This window comes from Pteropus alecto, unplaced genomic scaffold, assembly GCF_000325575.1.
Source record: "Pteropus alecto unplaced genomic scaffold, ASM32557v1 scaffold78, whole genome shotgun sequence".
NCBI lineage: Eukaryota > Metazoa > Chordata > Mammalia > Chiroptera > Pteropodidae > Pteropus > Pteropus alecto.
The window spans coordinates 9,727,820-9,750,716 of NW_006443124.1; the positions used below are offsets into that span (position 1 = coordinate 9,727,820).

The 22,897-nt window shown below is 37.3% G+C and overlaps 2 protein-coding genes and 2 pseudogenes across 2 annotated transcripts in view; 1 reads left to right on the forward strand and 3 right to left on the reverse strand.

Moving 5' to 3' along the window:
- Positions 1-1,160: 1,160 nt before the first annotated feature.
- On the reverse strand, positions 1,161-17,727 carry UBE2B (ubiquitin conjugating enzyme E2 B). Its single transcript, XM_006923125.3, has 6 exons — positions 17,292-17,727; positions 15,141-15,221; positions 13,689-13,714; positions 7,139-7,228; positions 3,508-3,596; positions 1,161-2,452 (listed from the first exon to the last, which is right to left on the reverse strand). The coding sequence occupies exons 1-6, from the start codon at positions 17,333-17,335 to the stop codon at positions 2,324-2,326; spliced, it is 459 nt and encodes a 152-aa protein (XP_006923187.1). The 5' UTR covers positions 17,336-17,727; the 3' UTR covers positions 1,161-2,323.
- On the reverse strand, positions 10,464-10,582 carry LOC112471963 (annotated as a pseudogene).
- Positions 12,990-13,108, reverse strand: LOC112471964 (annotated as a pseudogene).
- Positions 17,728-21,314: 3,587 nt separating the features above from the next.
- The window catches only part of CDKL3 (cyclin dependent kinase like 3), a 33,334-nt gene continuing 31,751 nt past the window's right edge, over positions 21,315-22,897 (forward strand). The window contains exon 1 of the mRNA XM_025040731.1: positions 21,315-22,604. Within this exon, the coding sequence (XP_024896499.1) occupies positions 22,596-22,604 (9 nt within the window). The 5' untranslated portion in view covers positions 21,315-22,595. The remainder of the gene's footprint in view (positions 22,605-22,897) is intronic.

The window sequence follows — 22,897 nt, forward strand, 5'->3', positions numbered from 1 at the left end:
AAAAAGTGAAAAATGGTGGTCAAGAAAACTTCATTAGATAGATATGTCTGTACAGAACTAAATCAACTAAAGAATTTTCACAAAATGGGATGAATATTTAAGTTCAGTAGAATTTCTCAAACTAAACTCAATCCTTTAATAACTCTTGAGAGAGATTATAGTTACTGGCTAAAAGACCAGACTGCCTGGATTCAAAGCCCAGCTCTATCATTTACTAGCTGGCTGACCTAGAACTAGTCACTTAATTTCTTTATAATATAAAGTTTCCTTATCTGTAATATAATAACACTTTAACATGAATCCAACTTCATACCTAAATAACTTAGTTCTAGCCTCTTGCCATACCATACGTTTATAAGATTTATGTGGAGTTTAAAAGCATTTTTTGTATGACAACTTTGTAAACTGAAGGTTTACATCTAATATTTAACTAAAGAAATAGGAATCTGTTACAAGGGTGAAAGAAAAAAACTATGAGTAATTGAGAGGGAGAACTTTCCTAAGAATTTTTCCCAATGGGAATGCAGACTAACGGTGTGAGTTTTATGCATGTGTTGAATTTGGAAGTTAGAGCTCAGATTCCCTGCAAACTAAGATTTAATTCCCTTATAACTATCTGTCAATACTTGAAATGTTTCAGTCTTAGAAAGAGGAAAAACATATTAAGGATAAAAATAGATTTTGAAGCAGTATCCAAATAACGTAATGAAGAGGGGAGACTCTCATAGCTACTGTATTTAAGAGTCACTCACTGGAGTAAATGTCTACAGAAAGCATATTTAGTTTAGAGCTGAATATAAAAGCATCACACATGTAATATGACCAAAAAAATACCTTTAAATAAAGCACCTTTTTGGAGGGCCATAATTCCAGTGAGTGAACTCTTCATTTGCATCAAAAGTTCCCTAAGATCTTACACTTACCCCAAATTTCTCAAGTAATAACTTTTAAAGGGAACCATCAGCACTTAATTTTTCCAGTGTTAAACTCTGCTAAATAAATAGAAGCCGTAGATAGTGCCAACTTATAGTCTTCCAGTAAAGAAGAAATCAGTCTTCAAATAGAGAAGAAGCTGTCAGCTTACTAAGCTAGTATGAGTATGACAAGAAACTCTTGGGGTTACTGAAATGTTTTAACTACTAGAAAGACTACACAGGTGGTTCAACAGAATTTACTTGTATATTTTCCATTTTCTATACTATTTGAAAGCATAGGAAGCTTTGTATTAGCTTTCTACAATACTGTGTTTTAAATTTATCCAGTAAACTAAGATGCAATACAACTTTTATACACTGAGGAGATTAAAAAAATCTCCACAAGAGAAAGCAACTCAGCAGGCCTTGGTATGAAAACATTTTCCCAGAATAAACAGATATGCAATTGCATTAAAAGGCAGTTTTCAAATATTTAAATTACACCAAGATTCCTTCCAAATATCTGCCTTGCTCAAACCAATGCAACTAATTCTTACTCATTGTTAATAGTGGGGCAAGGATTTTTGGTAAATGTTTATAGTTTTACTTTACTTCATTATCAGAAATCTTTTAAGGTGCTATCAAGCAGCAAAATAAGTCGCATCAGCTCTCTGCTCAAGGCAGAGGTGCAAACTGTGAAATTGCAAAAGGTACAGTTTAACAGTAAGTAGTGCATGAAAAAATAGTAACAGGTGGCTCAAGTACAGAGTTGGACAGAATCAAGTCAGTTATGTCTAGAACTACTCAACTGAAACCAATATAGGTGCATTCAAAATAAAGTCTGAGATTATAATTGTTTAGAATCAAATTTGAATAATTTCTTGATAAAATATAAATCTGTTCTTTTGAAATTGGAAACTATCAATTGATGGAGAGCTAGAGACTTATTAACCCCTCCTACACATATAAGGAAATAAGTGACAAAGTCTCTTGCACTGAAGTTATGTATTTTAACAGCTTTACATGTAATAGTCATTTATAAAAAACTTTAAGTGCTTTTCTCCAATTTAAAAATCTAAAGAATTCAAAAATAAGGCATTCAATATTTGAAAAAAGTACAGATTTACAAAATGTGTATATTCTGTCATGAAAACTCCACACCAACATTATACACTTGGAAAAAAATACAAACAGGATATATTACAAATTTATGTAAGCAATAACTTAGTTCACACCATGCAATAAAAAGTACATTAATCAAGATACACAAGCTTTTGTAGGTTCTAAACTGAAGGATTTTTTTTCTGCAGAATCCTTAAAACCTGTGGCACTTAAAATTTGTTAGCCTTTCTACTGAGAGGTAAATTATACACAACAATGATGAAAAAGATTAACAGACCAGTTGTCTATTATGAATCATTCCAGCTTTGTTCAACAATGGCCGAAACTCTTTTCTCATATTCTCGTTTGTTTTCCTGATAAAGTTGTGCTGCCTGGCTATTGGCTGGACTGTTTGGATTCGGTTCATCCAGCAGAGACTAGAAGGAAAGAGAGAAGAAAAAACATCTGCAGAGTTACTCTGTATATTAACATGGGTCAGGTAAGGAGCACAGAAGTTATGCAAAATAACACATTATCCAATAAAGAAATGGCAGAAATTAGTATGTCTTACATATTTTTAGGTCTAAATACTTTCAGAAATGGCTTGATAAATACAGTAAGAAGTTTCCTGCTGCTAGAGAACTTAAGCTTCTAAAACAGCTCTCGATTGCCTTAAAACCTCTATAATTTCAAAGAAATTAGAAAAGAACAATATTCTTCAGCATACTAGCACATTAAACCAGGAAATAAGCAGCTTGTTTTGATTAATATACAATACCTATAAATAGCTTAGCAACTAACAGTTTTCAAAGTTAAGCTCTATTATTGTGGTTACTTGGGAAATGTCTGACAGTAAGTCAAGTAGTGAATCTCGTTTCTTTTAATCAGTAAAACGTATACATCTAGCAGCAAGGGAATGAAATAGGAAGGTTAAAAACAATGTTTACACATACCAAAATGTTGTCTTCTCTCAAATCCACGTTAATAAACATCCCTCATTCCACCTCTCTGCAAAACTGTCACTCAAGGTCAACTCTAACATATTCTGCCAGAGTGCTTTGGCAAATAGTTACAGTACTTTCTTTTTTTGAAAGACAATTTCTTGGATAGGGCAACATAATCAATGCTTCTCTGCACTTGGCAGTTTCTTTAGGTCCCTATGGTTTTTCTAAGCAATCACCTTTATCTGTCCCCAAGATCTTTCATTCTTCTCCACAACCTCTGGCTATGCTTCATGGGTGCAAACAATACTTGATCTGTGAGGACACTTAGACACGATCAGGAAAATGATTGTAGATCTGACCTAAGGTGGTCACTAACGAAAAAGGAGGCCAGTTGTCTGAAAATCATGGGCTTCTGAACTCTGCCATTGGTTATTATCTGTGTGCTGGGAAGGTTAGTTTGCTCACTTGGTCTTTAGATTGCTACTAAAGGATCTGACTGTATCCCACAGAATCTTGAAAAATTATGATATATGTTAACACACACTTACCTGAATTGATGTTAAGATAGAAGATACATCATATGTTGGACTCCATCGATTCTGAAGGATATCTAAACATATGCTACCATCAGCATACACTGTAAAGACAACACTAAAACTGGTTACATATTAACTGTCATATCTAACCGTTAAAAGAAATCTTTATCACAAACAGAATGCTTAGTCCAGTCAGAAGTTTTGAACATTAGAAAATAAGTAAACCACATTCTGTCTTGCAGGAAAACCAGTCTTAAAACTAAGGTCTCTTATTTTGCACCTTTTCATCAGGAGGCTGAGTGGGACTTAAACTTTTTCAACACACACCATATAGCAAATCTTTTTATTTATTTATTCCCCTCCCTTTAATTCCTGCCCTCCACCCCCGCCCACTTCCACCTCTGACCTAGGATGTCTCCCTTTAAGAACTGGATCTCTGAAGGCAGGGCATCTCCTCCCACGCATTTGCAGCGGGCACCCAGGGCCTAGTGCCCCCGGGATATGGTCCATGGCTCCACCTGGGGCACGAACCCAGAACCTTCTGCACGTAAAGCAGATGTACTAACCACTACACTATGGAGCCACCCCCATAGGAAATTTCATATTTCTTTATATTCTTAAATAAAGCCCTTTAAAATTTTTTGACAAAGCAATTCCACTCCCTGAAATTATTCTAAAATAACCATGGACATGCAAAGTTTACAGATGTTCACTATAATACTATTTATAAGAGTGAAAAATTGGAAACTACCTTGTGCTCCATAAAGAGGGAACCACATATCTACCTTATCTTAACTGACGGAGAAAGATAACAATATATTTCCTTAATTTTCCAATTTATATAGGATAATACATTTTTTGTCAAGAATTATATTTAAATATTTTTAGTTTATGCAGTTGCAAAAACATTTGTAAGACTAAATGCCAAACTGTAAATTATGGATATTCACAGATAGAATTATAAAGGATCTTATTTTCCTGACCTTTTCTTGTATTTTATGATTTGTTTTTGCAAAGAATATGTATCCCTTTTATCTTTAAAAAATCAAGCGATTAATGTTTTAGAAGTCTTTAACACCTGGGAAACTTTTCCTCCCTTTTGAACTGATTATGTGAAAATACAAACAAAGAACGTAAATTTTTATCTACCTGCAATACTATATATATCAGTACAATAAATTTCTAGAAGTAGAACTGCTCTATCGACAAAGGGTAAATACATTCAAATGTTTCAGATACTGCCAAATTTTGGAAAGCTTCATGGAGCAAGCCAGATCACTCTACATAAAAACATGAATAAGTGCGTTTTTTGGGGGAAGAGAAGGCAAATTATTCTTAAATACTGTTATTCCACAGGGTCCTATCCTCGGTCCTCTTCCTTCTTACCCTTTACATACTCTCTGGGCAATGTTATTCACTCCCATGGCCTCAATTACTAGCCATGTGCTAGGTACTTCAAATTGTTAGCTTTATACCAGATTCTAAGCCTCAGCTCAAAAGCACCATAGTCAACTACTTACTGTCTATTCCATAGGAACATCAAGCTTTGCAAGCCCAAAGTAAAAATCATCACCTCTGTAAAACCCATAAAAGTATAAAATGATTTCAAAGTTTTTAACTAGTAACTATTTTTGAAAAGTAATCAAAAAGTAAACTAGAAACCTAACATCCATCACTGATGAATAAACAAAAGACAGTATATCCATACAATGGAATGTCGAAGTGCAGATGTTACAACATAGCTGAACCCTGAAAACTGTGCTTACTAGCTGAAAGTAGTCACAAAGAACCACATATATACAGAAAGTAAATCAGTGGTTGCCTAGGGCTAAGGGATTGGGAAAAATGGGGAGTGACTGCTAATAGGCATGGGATTTTGGGGGGAGGGCGACAAACATTTCCTAAAATTGAGTGTAGTCATAGTTGTACAACTCAGTGAATACTAAAATCTACTGAACTGTATAATTTAAATGGGTGAATAGCATGGTATGTGAATATTTCAATGAAAATGTTTTTTAAAAAGTAAACCAGAAAATTAATAAAAAAGGGAAAAAATTATTATTAATATGAAGGGAGGAAAAATAACCTAATACACTGTTTCCCAATTAATTTGTTAAAGTTGAAAATCCTACACCTATACACCTATACCCCCTGTACATTCTACAGTCTATCCTACCTTGACTGACAGAATCCTCTTACTAGAATTTGGGTTGATTCAATACCAAGTCTCAGTCAGATAAAGCTACAGTGGAATAAATGGAAAGTGACTTGGGAATTTCCTCAAAACAGAAACAATAAAAGGGGGGGGAGGCAACCAAAAAGAGCAATTAAATGTATTATTGGGAAGTCATATTGATTCCAGACACACAAATATCCCTCTCCTCTGAGAAGAGAGCTCTGCCTGTAGCTCATGTAGTCTGCAGTACTAGATTAGATGCACAAATCAAGAGGCTCTCTGAAAAATGTTCCTCCTGAAAGTAAGCTAACTGATGGTGAAGACCACATTTAAATGAGCAAAGGTTACAAAAGAAAGAGCGCTGAAGTATTTTAGAAAATAAGTCCTTCATACAGCTATTTATAATCCAGGTATAGAAATATATTAAAATAACAAAAAGGGAGGAACAAATTTAATTACAAAAGGGTCACTCAGCAATCATTTATGAAAAACAGTAATAAACTTCTAAAAGTGAAAATCAGAAGAGGGAAAAAATGAAAAACTATTTAAGAAGCCTTAAAAACATACAAACCTTTGACCCAGTAATACCGACTAAAGAAATATTCGTAGGTATTTGAGAAGATTTATTTTCAAGAATATGAAATGCTGAAACTCACTAACAATTGGACACTGATTAAATACATCATGATAACTCCTATAAACAGAACATTTTGCAACCATTAAGATGCAAGAATATTTAATAAAGGAAAATGTTCATAGTACATAAAAAAATATTTAACTTTACATATAACATGATACCAAATTTGTACGATCACTTCTTTGTATTTTTTAAAAGCTAAATTTTAAGTAATTTTTTTTAGTATCTTTCACATTTCTACAAATTAAGATATTATTTTAACCCATTTCCCATTTGCACTGAGAATACTCGCAGGCAGCGCTTGCAGCTGCAGCGTTTACCCCAAGATAACTCACAGATTACAGTCCTAAATTTACCCCTAAAGTTTGCCATAGAATATCTTGCTTTTACTATTATTTTCACATTGCTCTAGTATATCAATAGTCTTTGGAAATGAATAACATCATCCTATATATAGCATTTTGTTTTCAGCAGTGGTATTTCCATTTATAAAATATAGTAATTCTCAATAGCTGAAAATGTCAAATCCTAGAAAAATCCTAGAAAACGCAGCATCCTACGTGTGATGTTAATGCTGGCAGCTAGCTGCACTTTTTATTTCTAGGCAGGAAAAAGAGTTAAAATCAGTAATTACTAAAATAAAACAACTTTACCTCAAATTTGGAACCTCGGTATGATTCCAGACTACAAAAACCTGGCTAATATTGACATGGAAGCACCATCTACAAGTGAGCTCTAAGACTCAGAAGTATGGGGCAAGACCCAAAAGGAAAGAAGCAACTTCCCCACCCCCTCTTATCATTTGCAAAGTCTAATAAATTGCTACTTACCATTTGGATGAAACATTTTGGATAAAAACCTAACTGTTGGCGGTTTATTTGGATATTCTTCAGAAAATTCTATTACTAGTTTAAAAGTACCTAGATAGAAAACAAACCAAAATAATTATAGTAAAGACAAGCATAACTTTTTAATCTCTTCAATGACTCCTAACCCCATACTGGTTTTTCACAACCACAGAAAAATTAATTTGTCAATTTTGGTTTAACACACAAAACATACGCATATACTCCTATTTACGTTAAATTTATGGCATGCAACAATGGCAAGCACTTGGGGGAACTAATACTTTCATGTGCTATTTGCAACGATAACTGTCATTTTTAAAAGGCAATTTGGCCCTAGGTACTAAGATTTAAAATGCACATTTGGGGAACTAGAGATAGTTTATCATAATTTAGAAGGGAGCACCCAGACGGTTTTGAGAGGGGGCAACCATCACATGACAAAGGATTGGTGGCATGGGCGCTAATGTTAAAGGTCTGTTTTGTCCCCATACCAGTCCCTTCACTTAAACATGCCAAGAATCAGTAAGTGTTAGTGGAATCACCCACTGTTGTTGGTTAGACATAGGCATTTTAAAAAATTATGCATTTGTAACAAAGTTAATCTGTTCATACTGAACAAAAAAAGTTAACTCTAAACTCCAATTCCAAATCTTTTTCACAGAAATAACACTATTAATGGTTTTGGGTTTGTCTTTCTGGACTTTTTTTGTATTTATTTACTCACTATCCTTTTATTTTGAGGTAAATCGCCCAAACGAAGGTTGGAGAGGTCCTCTAAGTACAACCCCTTGGACATAGTAAGTTCAGATTTCCTAATGAAGTCAATAAAAGTTTAAACCACTCCAGATCTCTACAGGACTCTTTCCTTATTTCACCAGTGAAGTTTTAAAAAACAAAATATGTCAACTATAACTGAAAATAAAATTTAAAAAATAATCTAAAAAACAAAACAAAACAAAAACCCCTAATCAACCTAAATTCTAAGCTCCTGGCTTTAGAGGCATGTTTTTAAGTAAAATATTTCATATTTTATCTTCTTCACTGGTCATACATTTGGTATACAAACTCTACCTCTTTACACTTTTTTTTTTTTTAATTATTTGGAAATTTCAGATCAGGGAGGCCGAAGATATAAGCAAAATCAAAGGTGATATGTATTTCATATTTTGATAAATTAACAGAGGTACTGTGAAATGTACAGTTAATTAGTAAAGACAGCTGTATAACTAATTATTTTCAAAGCTTACATTTTAATTACAAAAACATACCACATAAAGATTTCAGGCAAACACAAATATGAAATGGCTATTTTTAAGCCTCCCCCCCCTCCATTATGGGTTCTCAAACCCCTTTTACATTGTTCCTCCCAACCAGCATCAAGCTTCCAATGTTAAGTCACTGAATGTGAGCCTGGAAAGAGATGCACGCAATAGCATACTATTTTATGGTATCTCAACCAAAAATAAAAAATAATTTCATTTTTAAATATTGGCTAATAACCAGCTTGCAAAAATTCCCCAAATTATTAACAGTCTGTGCTCACAAACTGGCACAAGCTACCTCCAGCCACCAATGGCTATGACTATCGATATGTGTTGTATTAGTAATTATAACTCAAAAAATCTTTAAATATAAACTCATTACACATTAACCTAAGTTACATTTAATGAAAAAATAACTACATCCCCAAGTAAATGAGAAGTGAAGCATTGTTTTACAGTTTTGCAAATCTCTAATGACTGGCTTAGCAGAAGACAGCTGGGTTCTCTCAGCTGCTTCTGCATCCAATCTGTTGCAATATGCTGTTTTGGTTAAGGGACATAAAATCAGGCATCGCAGAAATATATAAATGAAAAAAGGAGTATTTTCATAGTCTTTTCAGATAACTATAGATATTTTTTGATAGTACACCAAAAAAAGGGTAGGTTTTTAAAGGTTAGCTGTAATGTAGAATCTGAAGCCATATAAACTTGCATCAGTTACATTACGATCTTTTGCACATTGCATAAATCTTTTATCCATCCATAATTTTCTAATATTATACATTGGTCATTTGGAAAATATTGGTTCACTGTCATACTTATGAGTATCACCATATTCCATTATATACCATCAAAAAAACCTGCAATAGGTAATAACACCTACTGATCTCAACAGAGAAGTATTGGGATGTTGTCATTTTTATCAGCAGCAACAAACATTGTCAGTTGTTTTCCGTGACCTAACAGTTCACTCAGGTCATTTCTAAGAATGTCTTTCAAATACTCAAGTCTACAGCAGAAACTTATTGGATTTCGTTAACCAATGTCACCATAAAAAAATTAATTTAAAAAAATTAAAAATACTCAAGTCTAAATAATCAGTTTCTCTGTCATTCTTTCAAGTGAAAATGTTCCCCTCGCAAAAGCACTAGTTCAAGTTGCAACTCAAATAATTGCAGAAGTGCTTTTCCTCCAGACAGCCATCATATTTTGGTACACAAGAGAAGTGCTATATGCATACTTCTCACTTTGTCACACAATATTAAAAACATATATACTTAAGGGACAAAATTTATTATCATTAATTTCTACTTTTTCATCAAGATATTAAGTGAAACTGGCATCTTTTAAAATGCAAAGAATACAATGACCATTAGTATAGTTTTATGCCACTGTCTTGATTTGTGCCAAGATGCTTAACTGCTTAGGGCCAGTCTCAGCTACTAATGCTTTCATACCAACAGTGCAAATGTCAATACAATAAAAAAGGCAAATAACACCTTAGTATGGGTATGAAGACAGTTTTAATCACATGGAACCCCTGAAAGGGTCTTGGAGACCTTAAGGGATTTACGGTCCACTCTTGAGAACATTCTGGTATAGACTGAAAAGCTGAAGTACTTAAGTACTTCTCTTCCTTACCCAGCTTAGAGGTAACCACCGATAATAGTGTGATACATAACTCTTTCACACACACACACACTTGCATGTTTGTACTTAGAAAAAATGCGATACAACATACATTATTCTGCAACACTGTCATATGTCCAAATCTACCTTATTCCTTAACAGGTATATAATATTTGACAGGTATATTATAATTTGCTAACCATTTCCCTTACTGGGCATTCAGATGATCTACTTAAAAACAGTGCTGCAGTCAATATCTTTCTACAACTAGCATTGATGGGTAAATGCTGAAGACATTTTGATAATTAAAACAAACCCATTTAACATTTTTTTTTTTTTAATTTTTAGGCGAGGCAACCCTTGGTTGATCTCACAGATTGCAAGGACCTTGTCAGCTTACAATCCCTTATTTTTTATGCCAACGGTACCTGGTCTTCCTAGACGGTCTCCCATCCAAGTACTAACCAGGCCCAACCCTGCTTAGCCTCTGAGATCAGATGGGATCGGGCTTGTTCAGGGTAGCATGGCCACAGCCTTTTTTTTTTTTTTTAAAAACCATACTATAATTAGGGAAAATTTAAATTCCTGGTTAAAAATCAATTCGAAAAGCTCAATTATATACATATTACAACTAGTTTTCCATTTTCCTGGCTGTTGATGAAAATGCTGAATTTAAGATGCAAAAGACTAAGCAGAATGCTAACTACTTATGGGTATTGAATGTTAGCTGTATGTATACATTTAAGAATAATTTCTGCTCAACATTCTATCAATACAGATAACAAAGTTATAAAAAAGCATGATTACCCTTAACAGAGGTACTGTGAAATGTACAGTTAATTAGTAAAGACAGCTGTATAACTAATTATTTTCAAAGCTTACATTTTAATTACAAAAACATACCACATAAAGATTTCAGGCAAACACAAATATGAAATGGCTATTTTTAAGCCTCCCCCCCCTCCATTATGGGTTCTCAAACCCCTTTTACATTGTTCCTCCCAACCAGCATCAAGCTTCCAATGTTAAGTCACTGAATGTGAGCCTGGAAAGAGATGCACGCAATAGCATACTATTTTATGGTATCTCAACCAAAAATAAAAAATAATTTCATTTTTAAATATTGGCTAATAACCAGCTTGCAAAAATTCCCCAAATTATTAACAGTCTGTGCTCACAAACTGGCACAAGCTACCTCCAGCCACCAATGGCTATGACTATCGATATGTGTTGTATTAGTAATTATAACTCAAAAAATCTTTAAATATAAACTCATTACACATTAACCTAAGTTACATTTAATGAAAAAATAACTACATCCCCAAGTAAATGAGAAGTGAAGCATTGTTTTACAGTTTTGCAAATCTCTAATGACTGGCTTAGCAGAAGACAGCTGGGTTCTCTCAGCTGCTTCTGCATCCAATCTGTTGCAATATGCTGTTTTGGTTAAGGGACATAAAATCAGGCATCGCAGAAATATATAAATGAAAAAAGGAGTATTTTCATAGTCTTTTCAGATAACTATAGATATTTTTTGATAGTACACCAAAAAAAGGGTAGGTTTTTAAAGGTTAGCTGTAATGTAGAATCTGAAGCCATATAAACTTGCATCAGTTACATTACGATCTTTTGCACATTGCATAAATCTTTTATCCATCCATAATTTTCTAATATTATACATTGGTCATTTGGAAAATATTGGTTCACTGTCATACTTATGAGTATCACCATATTCCATTATATACCATCAAAAAAACCTGCAATAGGTAATAACACCTACTGATCTCAACAGAGAAGTATTGGGATGTTGTCATTTTTATCAGCAGCAACAAACATTGTCAGTTGTTTTCCGTGACCTAACAGTTCACTCAGGTCATTTCTAAGAATGTCTTTCAAATACTCAAGTCTACAGCAGAAACTTATTGGATTTCGTTAACCAATGTCACCATAAAAAAATTAATTTAAAAAAATTAAAAATACTCAAGTCTAAATAATCAGTTTCTCTGTCATTCTTTCAAGTGAAAACGTTCCCCTCGCAAAAGCACTAGTTCAAGTTGCAACTCAAATAATTGCAGAAGTGCTTTTCCTCCAGACAGCCATCATATTTTGGTACACAAGAGAAGTGCTATATGCATACTTCTCACTTTGTCACACAATATTAAAAACATATATACTTAAGGGACAAAATTTATTATCATTAATTTCTACTTTTTCATCAAGATATTAAGTGAAACTGGCATCTTTTAAAATGCAAAGAATACAATGACCATTAGTATAGTTTTATGCCACTGTCTTGATTTGTGCCAAGATGCTGAACTGCTTAGGGCCAGTCTCAGCTACTAATGCTTTCATACCAACAGTGCAAATGTCAATACAATAAAAAAGGCAAATAACACCTTAGTATGGGTATGAAGACAGTTTTAATCACATGGAACCCCTGAAAGGGTCTTGGAGACCTTAAGGGATTTACGGTCCACTCTTGAGAACATTCTGGTATAGACTGAAAAGCTGAAGTACTTAAGTACTTCTCTTCCTTACCCAGCTTAGAGGTAACCACCGATAATAGTGTGATACATAACTCTTTCACACACACACACACTTGCATGTTTGTACTTAGAAAAAATGCGATACAACATACATTATTCTGCAACACTGTCATATGTCCAAATCTACCTTATTCCTTAACAGGTATATAATATTTGACAGGTATATTATAATTTGCTAACCATTTCCCTTACTGGGCATTCAGATGATCTACTTAAAAACAGTGCTGCAGTCAATATCTTTCTACAACTAGCATTGATGGGTAAATGCTGAAGACATTTTGATAATTAAAACAAACCCATTTAACATTTTTTTTTTTTTAATTTTTAGGCGAGGCAACCCTTGGTTGATCTCACAGATTGCAAGGACCTTGTCAGCTTACAATCCCTTATTTTTTATGCCAACGGTACCTGGTCTTCCTAGACGGTCTCCCATCCAAGTACTAACCAGGCCCAACCCTGCTTAGCCTCTGAGATCAGATGGGATCGGGCTTGTTCAGGGTAGCATGGCCACAGCCTTTTTTTTTTTTTTTAAAACCATACTATAATTAGGGAAAATTTAAATTCCTGGTTAAAAATCAATTCGAAAAGCTCAATTATATACATATTACAACTAGTTTTCCATTTTCCTGGCTGTTGATGAAAATGCTGAATTTAAGATGCAAAAGACTAAGCAGAATGCTAACTACTTATGGGTATTGAATGTTAGCTGTATGTATACATTTAAGAATAATTTCTGCTCAACATTCTATCAATACAGATAACAAAGTTATAAAAAAGCATGATTACCCTCCTGGTGTTTACCTTAGGGACATCATTAGCATGCTACAAGGCCATCGAAATTTAAACCATTCTCAACATAGATCCTACCATCTAGGCTTACAATGCTTTAGCCAAATATCAAAGTAACAGTAACTGGCAATGCAGGTGATCAAACTGATGTAGGAAGCAAGTCCTTTGTAATCTACAACTCTCAGTAGTATTAGTTTTAATGTGACCTATTAACAAGAATAAATTTTTAGATAGACACATAGGTATTAGGATTTCCTACTTAAAAAAACACTCAATATTATAGAACACATAACGAGAATGACTTACCATCTTCAAAGGGTGTCCCTTCTGGTCTGAAAACAAAAAGATTTCTAATTAAAAAAGGTTTTTCATTCTTTCGTTCTACTTTTTCCTGATTTTCAAAAGCAGAAATGATAAATTCAAACAGAGAAAGTGGAGCTCATTCTGATATGTGAAGTTTTAAAGATATTGTCATCGTAGCCTTAGATTTTTATAAATGTAGGCAGATAGGGTAACTTTCATTTTCCCTATTAGGTTAGTTTTACAAAAAAGACAAAGCCAAATACACTTGTCATAATTTTAGCACAAAAAGAATTCAGTTCATAAACACCAACCAATCATTTTGTAAATGCATGTTAAGAAAAAATCCTATTTTCAATTTACATCAATAAAATGGAAATCAATATCCTTTAAGATAATTATGACACCAAAGCAAAGTGCTATACTTTTAAACAGAGCATAATCTCTTGTTCAAATTGGATAGACATAACTGATGCTATCAAGAAAGCCAGTTCCTTTTGCCCAAATTTTTTCCCTGCCTCCATACCCCAATTTCATTTTTCCTAAGCAGCAACATGAAGTTTAATTATTACTTGCAAGGCATATTCAGGATCTCAAAGCAGCACATTAACAGCCTGAATAAAATCACATTACTTTAGAAGGATGAACTACATTCATTTATTCACCAATCTTTAAGGTGCACTCTTATAACAGATTCAGTAGCATCTCTGAATTGTTTATGAAAATATTACCCTTTAAAAGTTCTAGTGCAAAACTCTAGTTTAAAAAGAGTCAAAGAAAAAAGATCAAGTCTAGGAAAACCAAAGAAAAGGCATAAGAAAATTTTAAAATAAAAAGCATATATGCAATATATATAATACGTAGAACGTTAAGACTGCTTCTCAAAAGACTCCATTCAGCTACAGGCATTCTTCGCTTTATTGTGCTTTGCTTTACTATGCTTCACAGATGTTGCCTTTTTACAAATTGAAAGCCAAGGCCCTCCACCAGCACAAGAAAAGGAAGAAAGGAAGAGTTTATGACTGGCTTTGTTGTGGCGGTCTGGAACCAAACATGCAATATCTCCAAGGTGTGCCTGTATTTCACACTGGGTTATGAAACATTTTTCATTTAAAGTCTTGCCTCAGTGGAAATTCTTAATATTTTTGGTTCCTAGCCTTTTAATAGTTCCAGTAGAATGTAAGCATAAATATTTGCTTGGTACATTTTGTACAAAATAATTTTTCTCCTTTAGTTTCAAATGGTATTTTTATCAGTAAAACCCAAACTCATTATAAAATCACATGTATTAACAAAATGCAAATAAATTTTATGTAACTACCCCAAAACTATCAGAATGTTTTTTTCTAATTTACCTTGCAGTTTCTGTAAACTCTCCATTCCACCTCAGCCTTTTCTCCTAATGTATTTTTTCTTAAAGAATCGCCACACCTATCAGTTGGTATATCTTCAACTCACCCAAATATAACTGCATTCCACTGCATGATGTTATTTTCAGATGGTGCGCCACTGACACCCACAGGTGGGTCCTCTTGCAATCTAGAAATCCATAGTAGTAATTTTAAAAGTTGACCATTAAAAAAAAAAAAGTTGACCATTAATGCCACTAAAAAAAAGGCCAAACAGAACATGTATGGATTATCTACTTTGAGATACAAACTAAAACCATTTTCTTGTTCTTGTGATGAGCTGAAATAAACCACAGTAACTCAAAAAAAAAGAATCCACCAGGTATATACTTATAAAATACTTCTTCAAAATATACAAAATTCCAAAGGGTTTGGGAGTATCCTTCTTCAAATATAATCAAGGTATCTCTTCAAAAATAATGTATACAGCTGCCTTCAACCAAAAAAAAAAACAACTGCAAAAAAATATTTTTACAGAACCAGATTTTGCTGCTGTGTAAGTCCTAACCACAGCTATTTGTGCAACACCGCCACCAACCCCCCACCCCAAATAAAACCCTCATTGTAAACACTGAATGACTGGAAACACTTATCTTCAATTTAATTAGGAAAATAATTTTAGGCAGAAGTTATTTTATCCCATTTGCTTCAATTAGCAATAGCTTTTAAAGTAATCAAAGCTTCAGTTAGGTTTTCCTGTCAGTCTCTATTCTAAAGGCTCTGCCACTAACACCAAATAGGAGACTCAATACAAAGCTACCTTCCAACATTTGTCAAATTCTTGTAACCTGAAGACGCTTGGAAAACTACCAAAGGTGCCATGTGTTCAACTCAGAATAAAGCAGAGAATCGCAGTAAGAAAGCAGGGTAATAATGGACACAAACTGTAAGTTTTATTATTAAACTTCACTCACGAGAGTTAAATCTGAAAACCATTGCTTTCAAACTTTAGAAGACGACTTTCGCATGAAATTGTCATCTCTGTAAAAAGTTATACATATATGGACAGTGATTGTCACGTGGTATGCTTTGAAATTAGTATCATACTAATAAAAATGGTATTTTCAGTCAATCTCAGATTAGGCCACGATGAACAGAAGGAGCCTTAGCGGAATTATGCTGTTTGAAGCCCACCAAAGGTAACCCGCTAAATTACGAATACATTCAATGATAAATTGGCCAAAGCCCAAAACAATAGCTTCCAAACGCCTCACCTACGACTACATAATGGCGAAGTTAAGAGGTTACTTCCTGAGCGGCTGATGTAAGTTTTTATACTAGGCAGATTTTGTGTCAATCAGGGCAGGTATCCCCAGAAAAAAAACACTTAAAAATGTGCAGAGAATGGCAATACTAAGTTTTCGCAGTCACTTTTTCTCGTACCTTCAAATATTCAAAGGTTAACAACTGAAAAAAGTCACTTCCTCCTAACTAACCCCCACACCTAACAAAACCCTGTTTTACAAAAGGAGGCCCAGGGAGTATCAGGTTAGCGCCAGTCTCAGGGAAGGCATTTTTCCAGACTTTGGTGGCTATAGATAGGGCTTTATACACAAGGCCACGAAGCTGACTTCCAGAAAGCACTGGCAGCCAGGGTTGCCAGCTCAAGTCTCAGGTCTCTAAGCCAGTTCTCAAGGTCCTTTCAGACAAGCGAGGGAGAGTCGGGTTTCGGAAGATGGGTTAACCACCTCCGGACCGCGAGCTGCAGACCCCACCCTCACTGCAGAAAGAACTAGGGTGGGGGTGGGGGCCTTTCGCCCCAACCCTGTCCCTCTGAGGAGACCGCAGGACCATCGAACAAAGCTGATTGGTGCAGCAAGCGGGGAAATAGTTTCTGCTACGGCTCGCTTTTTCGAAGCCAGGGAGGGGACACCGCAGGGTGCGGGGACGGGGTTGGTGGTGGGGGGGGGAGCGGTGAGGTTTGAACGCTACAGCGAGACGTCGGGCAGCTGGCCTGAACAAGCCCACAGCCATCTTTTCACTTTTTTGGGGGGAGGCGTTATCGAAATTTCTTACGTCAGAAGAGTGAGCAAGCAAGGATGAGGGAGCGCGATCGGGGACTTAAACTGGCCTTCCGTGCGTCCCGCGGGGCCCACAGTCGGCCCTCCTACGATCGTAAGAGGAAGGTGTCCTGGATCCCCGCCCTACAGGCCTGTAGCTGTGGAGAAAATTCGTCATCCAGGCGAAGGTGAAGGCTTACCGCTTGAAATCCCGCATGAGCCGCCTCCGGGCCGGGGTCGACATGCTCCCCAGCTGCCCCGCGGTCAGTCTGAAAGAAAAGAGTCCCGCGCAGCCCCCCCACCCCCCGGCTCCGCGGCCGAATCACTGCGGGTCACCGCCGCCGCCGAGGCTGCACAAACAACCCTGCAATGACGTCTCCCTCCGCCGCCTCCAGATCCCTCCGCCCTCCGCCAGTACCACAGAGTGAGGGGTGGAGGAGAAGGGGCCAGGCTGTATGAGATCTCAGATTGGAGCCTTTCGGCAAGGCTCCATCCATTGTGACTTCCTGACATAATAAAAAAATTTGTCTTCTCTGTGTTCAGACTATAGATTGTGGATTTAGAGATTTCGAAACCGAAACATCACCGTCCCTCTCCCTTTTAGTAGTTTAGGCCCAACCGGGTGGGGAAAGAGGGACGCAAGCGAGACCAGAGATTTCAGGGAAAGGAGGTGGGATGACGTAAGGTCACGTGACTGCTGGCGGGGTTGTCAACAATCCACCCCGGAGGGGGAGGAGGAGAAGTATCTAGAACCACGTGTCCCTGTGACGCGATTAGAATGGATCACGTGAGAGCGTCGCCTGAATCTGAGTTTCAGCCTGGTCTTAGACGTGGGTAGTTAAATTGACCCGGCTTAGGGCGGGCTTACACCTTTGTTTTCCATCCACTTTGTCTCATTAAGTGGGAGACCAATCGAAGAGGTGGCGGAAGCAAAGCTCGTTTTGCTTCTTACGTCTTTTAAACGGAGCCGAAAATATTTTGGATTTAAGGTTTCTTCTGGTCGATTCAATGGTTTATCAAATCTGGTACATGAGGAAGAAAGAGTTAATGGGACCTCCATTATAAGTGCGGCATTGAATGCTCAGGCCCACACAAAGTGAAATCCCCTGAAATGATTCCGTACGGCCACCTAATAGCCTGTATGTATGTGCATTGTAGTGGGGTTTTCAGGGTTGGAAAGTCTGCAAAGATAAAAGAACTGTACATTGTCCAAGGTTTGTTCATACTCCCTACGGAATTAACGAATTTTGTTCTTCCGTTGTGGGTCTGCTCTCATCTGAGGTTTTATGTCAGAGTCCACGGATTTGGGTATGCTAGGGTACCATTGTTATTTATCGAAGAAATGTGGGGATGAGGTCTCCAGAGAGCCTATCGATGGGAGGTTGGTTGTCAAAGAAACCTAAAAATGTGATTCAGATTTGGAGGAGAGGTTATGTAGACCCAGGGTGGTGGTTATAAATCTAGCTGGATAACTCATTTATTTCAGGTTTTTTAAAACCAACAAGGTTCAAATGAAGCAGAAATGCCTCCTCCCGGCTCCTCTCCCAACCCCCGTTCCCCGCCACACCCCCGGGGTGGGGGGATGGGCGGGGGGCAAGTTCAAAGGTGTTGATCCTTGTAGAGGACTTCGAAGACTTTCGTGTTCATTTGGGTAAGTCTTCAGCTCAGGGTGGAATGGGAGGATAGAATGAGGACCCGGAACAAGAAAGGGTTAACTTTCCCCCCTTTCCTGGTACCTCTTTTTCTTCAAACCCTGAATTCTGTCTTGCTTTTAGTAATTTCCTTCATGATCAAGTTAGCCAGCCCTAACTCTTGGTAGGTCCTACTGTGCATTCACAATATGATTCCTTAAGTCAAAAGCTGAATATTCTTATATTTACTGTTTTGCCTTCCTGCCAAAGCAATCCTAATCCTCCCCATAGCTAAGGATGAAGACACACTGGTAGGGTTAACATTCAGTGAAATGCTAAAGAGAAACTTTTAAAAAAAATTTGTTATATCATTTATCTAGCAATTTATAATTGTTTTGGAAACCCAGTTTATGGTTTTCTGAAATGAAGTAACAATTTTGACAAAAATCAATGAAGGTTTTTCATTGAAGTCTTATAGCAGTGTTTAAGCAAGAATCATTGGTTGTCCTGGTTACCAGGCCTGCTTCCCCCTTGTATTAAAAAAAATTCAACAGTAAATTCGAAGATCTAATTGGCTTTATTAAGCAATTCATGAATTGCAATGCATCCAATCCAGCTACCCGAAGGGCCCTCTGAGGGGTTTTACAAAATGGAAAGTTTTTATAGGAAGAAGTGAGGAGAGGGAACTATTTAAAGAAATTTCATTTGGGGGGCAGGGACATCTTTCAGGGAGGGGAGAGAATGGGAATGGTTTTTATCATGCAGATTGCCTCTTCTTTCTTACAGAATGGGTGGAGAGGGCCCATGTGATAGAGTACTTCTTTGGTGTCGACCAGAAAATTCCAGATAAGGTATTAAGTCTGTTTGATAGGGGCTTTAGCAACCTGTGATTTTTTCTCTTTTAACATAATAGTTTTAAAGCTATAATTTTATATGTAGTGATTTTGTAGCTCTAGATTGTGAGTTCACTGAGAGGACTCTCATGATTTTTCCCTTGCCAATACTTAGCCCACAACAAATGTTTAATATGCTTACGGCAAGTCAGAGCCCACTATAAGATATACTATGACATTCTTATTCGTAGAAATTTTATAACATGGTTGAATAACTTTTTAAAAGGAATGACAATTCTGAATGATGATGTTACCGGAGAGTGGGGATCCTCTCCCAGCGCGTTGTCCAGGTTCTTGATGACTCGAACAAAGAATTGAGCAAGACACTGAAATACGGTAGAAAAGAAAAGTTTTATTAGAAGGGAAAGTACACTTCCCAGGCGTGAAGGCGAGCCTGAACAAGAGAAGCGTAGCTCAGGTCTGGTAACAAAGCCTTTGGGGTATTTAACCCTTTTTGCTGTGGGTGGTTACTTTTCTTAGAGGAGTGGGCTTCCTTGATTGACAACTAAGATTGGCGGGACTCAGTGATTCATCATTTTGCATTCTGTGAATGTTTGTTCCCAGAATTCAGTCTGTTATAATGATATTAATGAATGTCTGGGCATATGCCTCATATTATAACGATTGTATAATGAGGCTCAGGTGAGTTGAAGGTCATTGGGGGTCTTCGTTGTGCAGGTGCGAGTGACTGGCTTAAACTGGTATCTAATTCTCTGCCTACTGGTTTCTTTGTGTGAGTTAAAAAATGCCTTCTGGCTTCCTTAATTGTGGGTGGATTAGGGTGGGCCCCTTCTAGGATAGGGTGACCTCAGTGTCTTTGCAAGCAGACCCGAAACCCCCTAATTTTCCTTCCTGCCTTACTCTTTTCTAAGAGTCATGAACCCCCTTATTATTAGTATGGATGTTGAGAGACAGGAGGTCTCTTCTGTATCTGATTTCTACTGAGAATGGCCATAGTCCCTGCCTACAGGGGTTTCATGGAGCTCTTTCTCTTTCTGCTTCAGTCAGGGTGGGGTCTTAGGTTTCTTGCTGAGGTGCAGCCTCAGTCCCTAGACAAGGAAAAGATATGAACTGGTTATTTAAATCGCATATCCATTAAAGAAATCAGGCTTGGTTCTTAAAGAATAAAAAAACCTTTGGCCTAAAGTCCCCTCTTAAAGAATTAAAAAAAAAAAGACTTTTGGCCTAAAGTCTCCTCCTCTCTAGGACTCTAAAGGCCCTGTCTGACTTAACACCATTTCTGCTAAGAATGGGCTGATGACCCTTATCAATAGCCAGAGGATCTGAGTTGCCAGGGCAATTATCAGGCTTTGAAGGAGAGGGTCTTTTTTCCAAAGAAAGGAGGGAAGAAAACTTAACTAGGTTTACTAAAAATATTAACTCTGAAAGAGGTCCCATTTCATTTCCTGCTAAAAGATTAAGAATTTTACAAGTGATGTTCCATCTCGGCATTGATAAACAAAAACCGTTGATAAACAAAAACCGTGACCACCTTTACTTCCTCTCTCACTGCTCTCTCAATATAAATCTTAGCAGCACAGAAACATTTGGGAAGCTTTTAAAACACCACTTTCTTTACTCTATTTCATTTAAATTAGGATCTCTGGGGGTGGTGAGACCTTACTAAAAGCTCATCTAGTCATCATCTGTCATGGCCCCTTACCCCCCCCTCCCCCCAGTCAAATATGAAGTTCCTGCAGTGATCAGGTCCTGGGATCCAAGAAAACCTCAGACCTGCTTGGACCAGTGTGGATAGGTGTGATTTTTAACGTGCATGGTGGAGTGGGACCAACTAGACTAGAATTCATTGGATAATAATGATGCTAATTTAGGGAAAGCATAACGAGATTTGGCTTTTTAATAGTTAACTCTTTTTACAGAAAAAAAGAAATGAAAGCCCTGCGAAGTCCCTGGGCACTTGCTCCAGTACTAACCTTGTTATTTTTTGAAGGCTGCCATGCCAACAACCCCATGTTTGGTTATTTAGCAATTAGATAACAGCCTTCTTTTCCTCCTGTGCCCTTGTATGTCAATGTGTGTGTGGTAGAACCCTTTGAATCATTTGCTTTCCCAAAGAGGGAGTTTTAGAGTTTCGACATGTAGAAAGGGAGTTTTTAAAAAATTACTAGAAGAAAAAATTTAAAAGCACACTTCAGGTGTTCAAGAAATGGTCTTTATTTAAGAACCGTCTTATTCCCTTTTAAAGGATGAATGTCGATAGCTGAGGTCGAACTCACGTCTACAGAATATTAACGTAACTGGGTAACTTAGAAAACTACAATTACACTAGACTTGCGTGGAAGTCTCCTTTCACAAGATGTCTGTATTTAATGACGCCAGCCACCCTTTTAAGACCCAGCATAGGCGGCAGGTGTTCTCTGGCCTGGAGGCATATGGGATGCAGGTGAGATAAGCCTACGACTCGGCTCCCCTTTCCTAGGAGATGTGTAGTCACTCACACTGCAGTCAAAATGCTGACCCGCCCCCAACTCGGTTCAAAACCGACATAGCGCGGAAGCTTCAATTCGATCCTCCACAAGCCACACTCCCCATCCTTAACAGAACGCCCACTTAGCACCCACCAGGAACTCGTTTTTGTCTCTTCTCATTTCCCCTTCCGGGTCATGCGAGCGCAGCCGAAGATCCGGTCTTGCGCATTACGCCTCGAGCGCGCGGCTAGTGGCACCGTTGCCATGGAAATGCGCCGCCGGAGCTAGCCGGGCCCGCGAGCTAAGTAGGGTCCGCGTCCCATTGCCGGGCTGGGACTCAGCGGAGCCAAGCCGGCGTGACTACAGAATGGGCTGAGGTGGCGGCGGCTACCCGGCTGAGGTCGTCTGGGGGGAGAGGGGCGCGACCCTGGTCCGGGACCCCAAGAGGTCTGGTTTGAGGAGTGGGCGGGACTGAGGTTTCCTTGGGTCCCAGGGCCTGATTTGTGGGCGACTGCAGAGAGTTTTGCGAGAATCTCATATTTGACTGGGACATGACAAGTGTGAGGACTCCTTACCCCTCGCCCCGCATGATGGATAGGTGACATGTAGTGAAGAAATCTTAAACCATAGTTTTGATGGGAATAACCGAGACAGCAGTAGGCTCCCGAAGTTTTGGTGAGGGCTGGAGCCCCACAAGGCCACCTTACTGCCGAGCTGGCAGCGTTTCCAAAGACAAACGGGGGTCTGTAGAAAAGATTTCTGTTTTTTCTGTTTTGTATTTTAATATATCAGTTTATTGTGGAAATGCATTTGTAGCTTGAATAAATAAAATATATGTGTTTAACATTTTCCT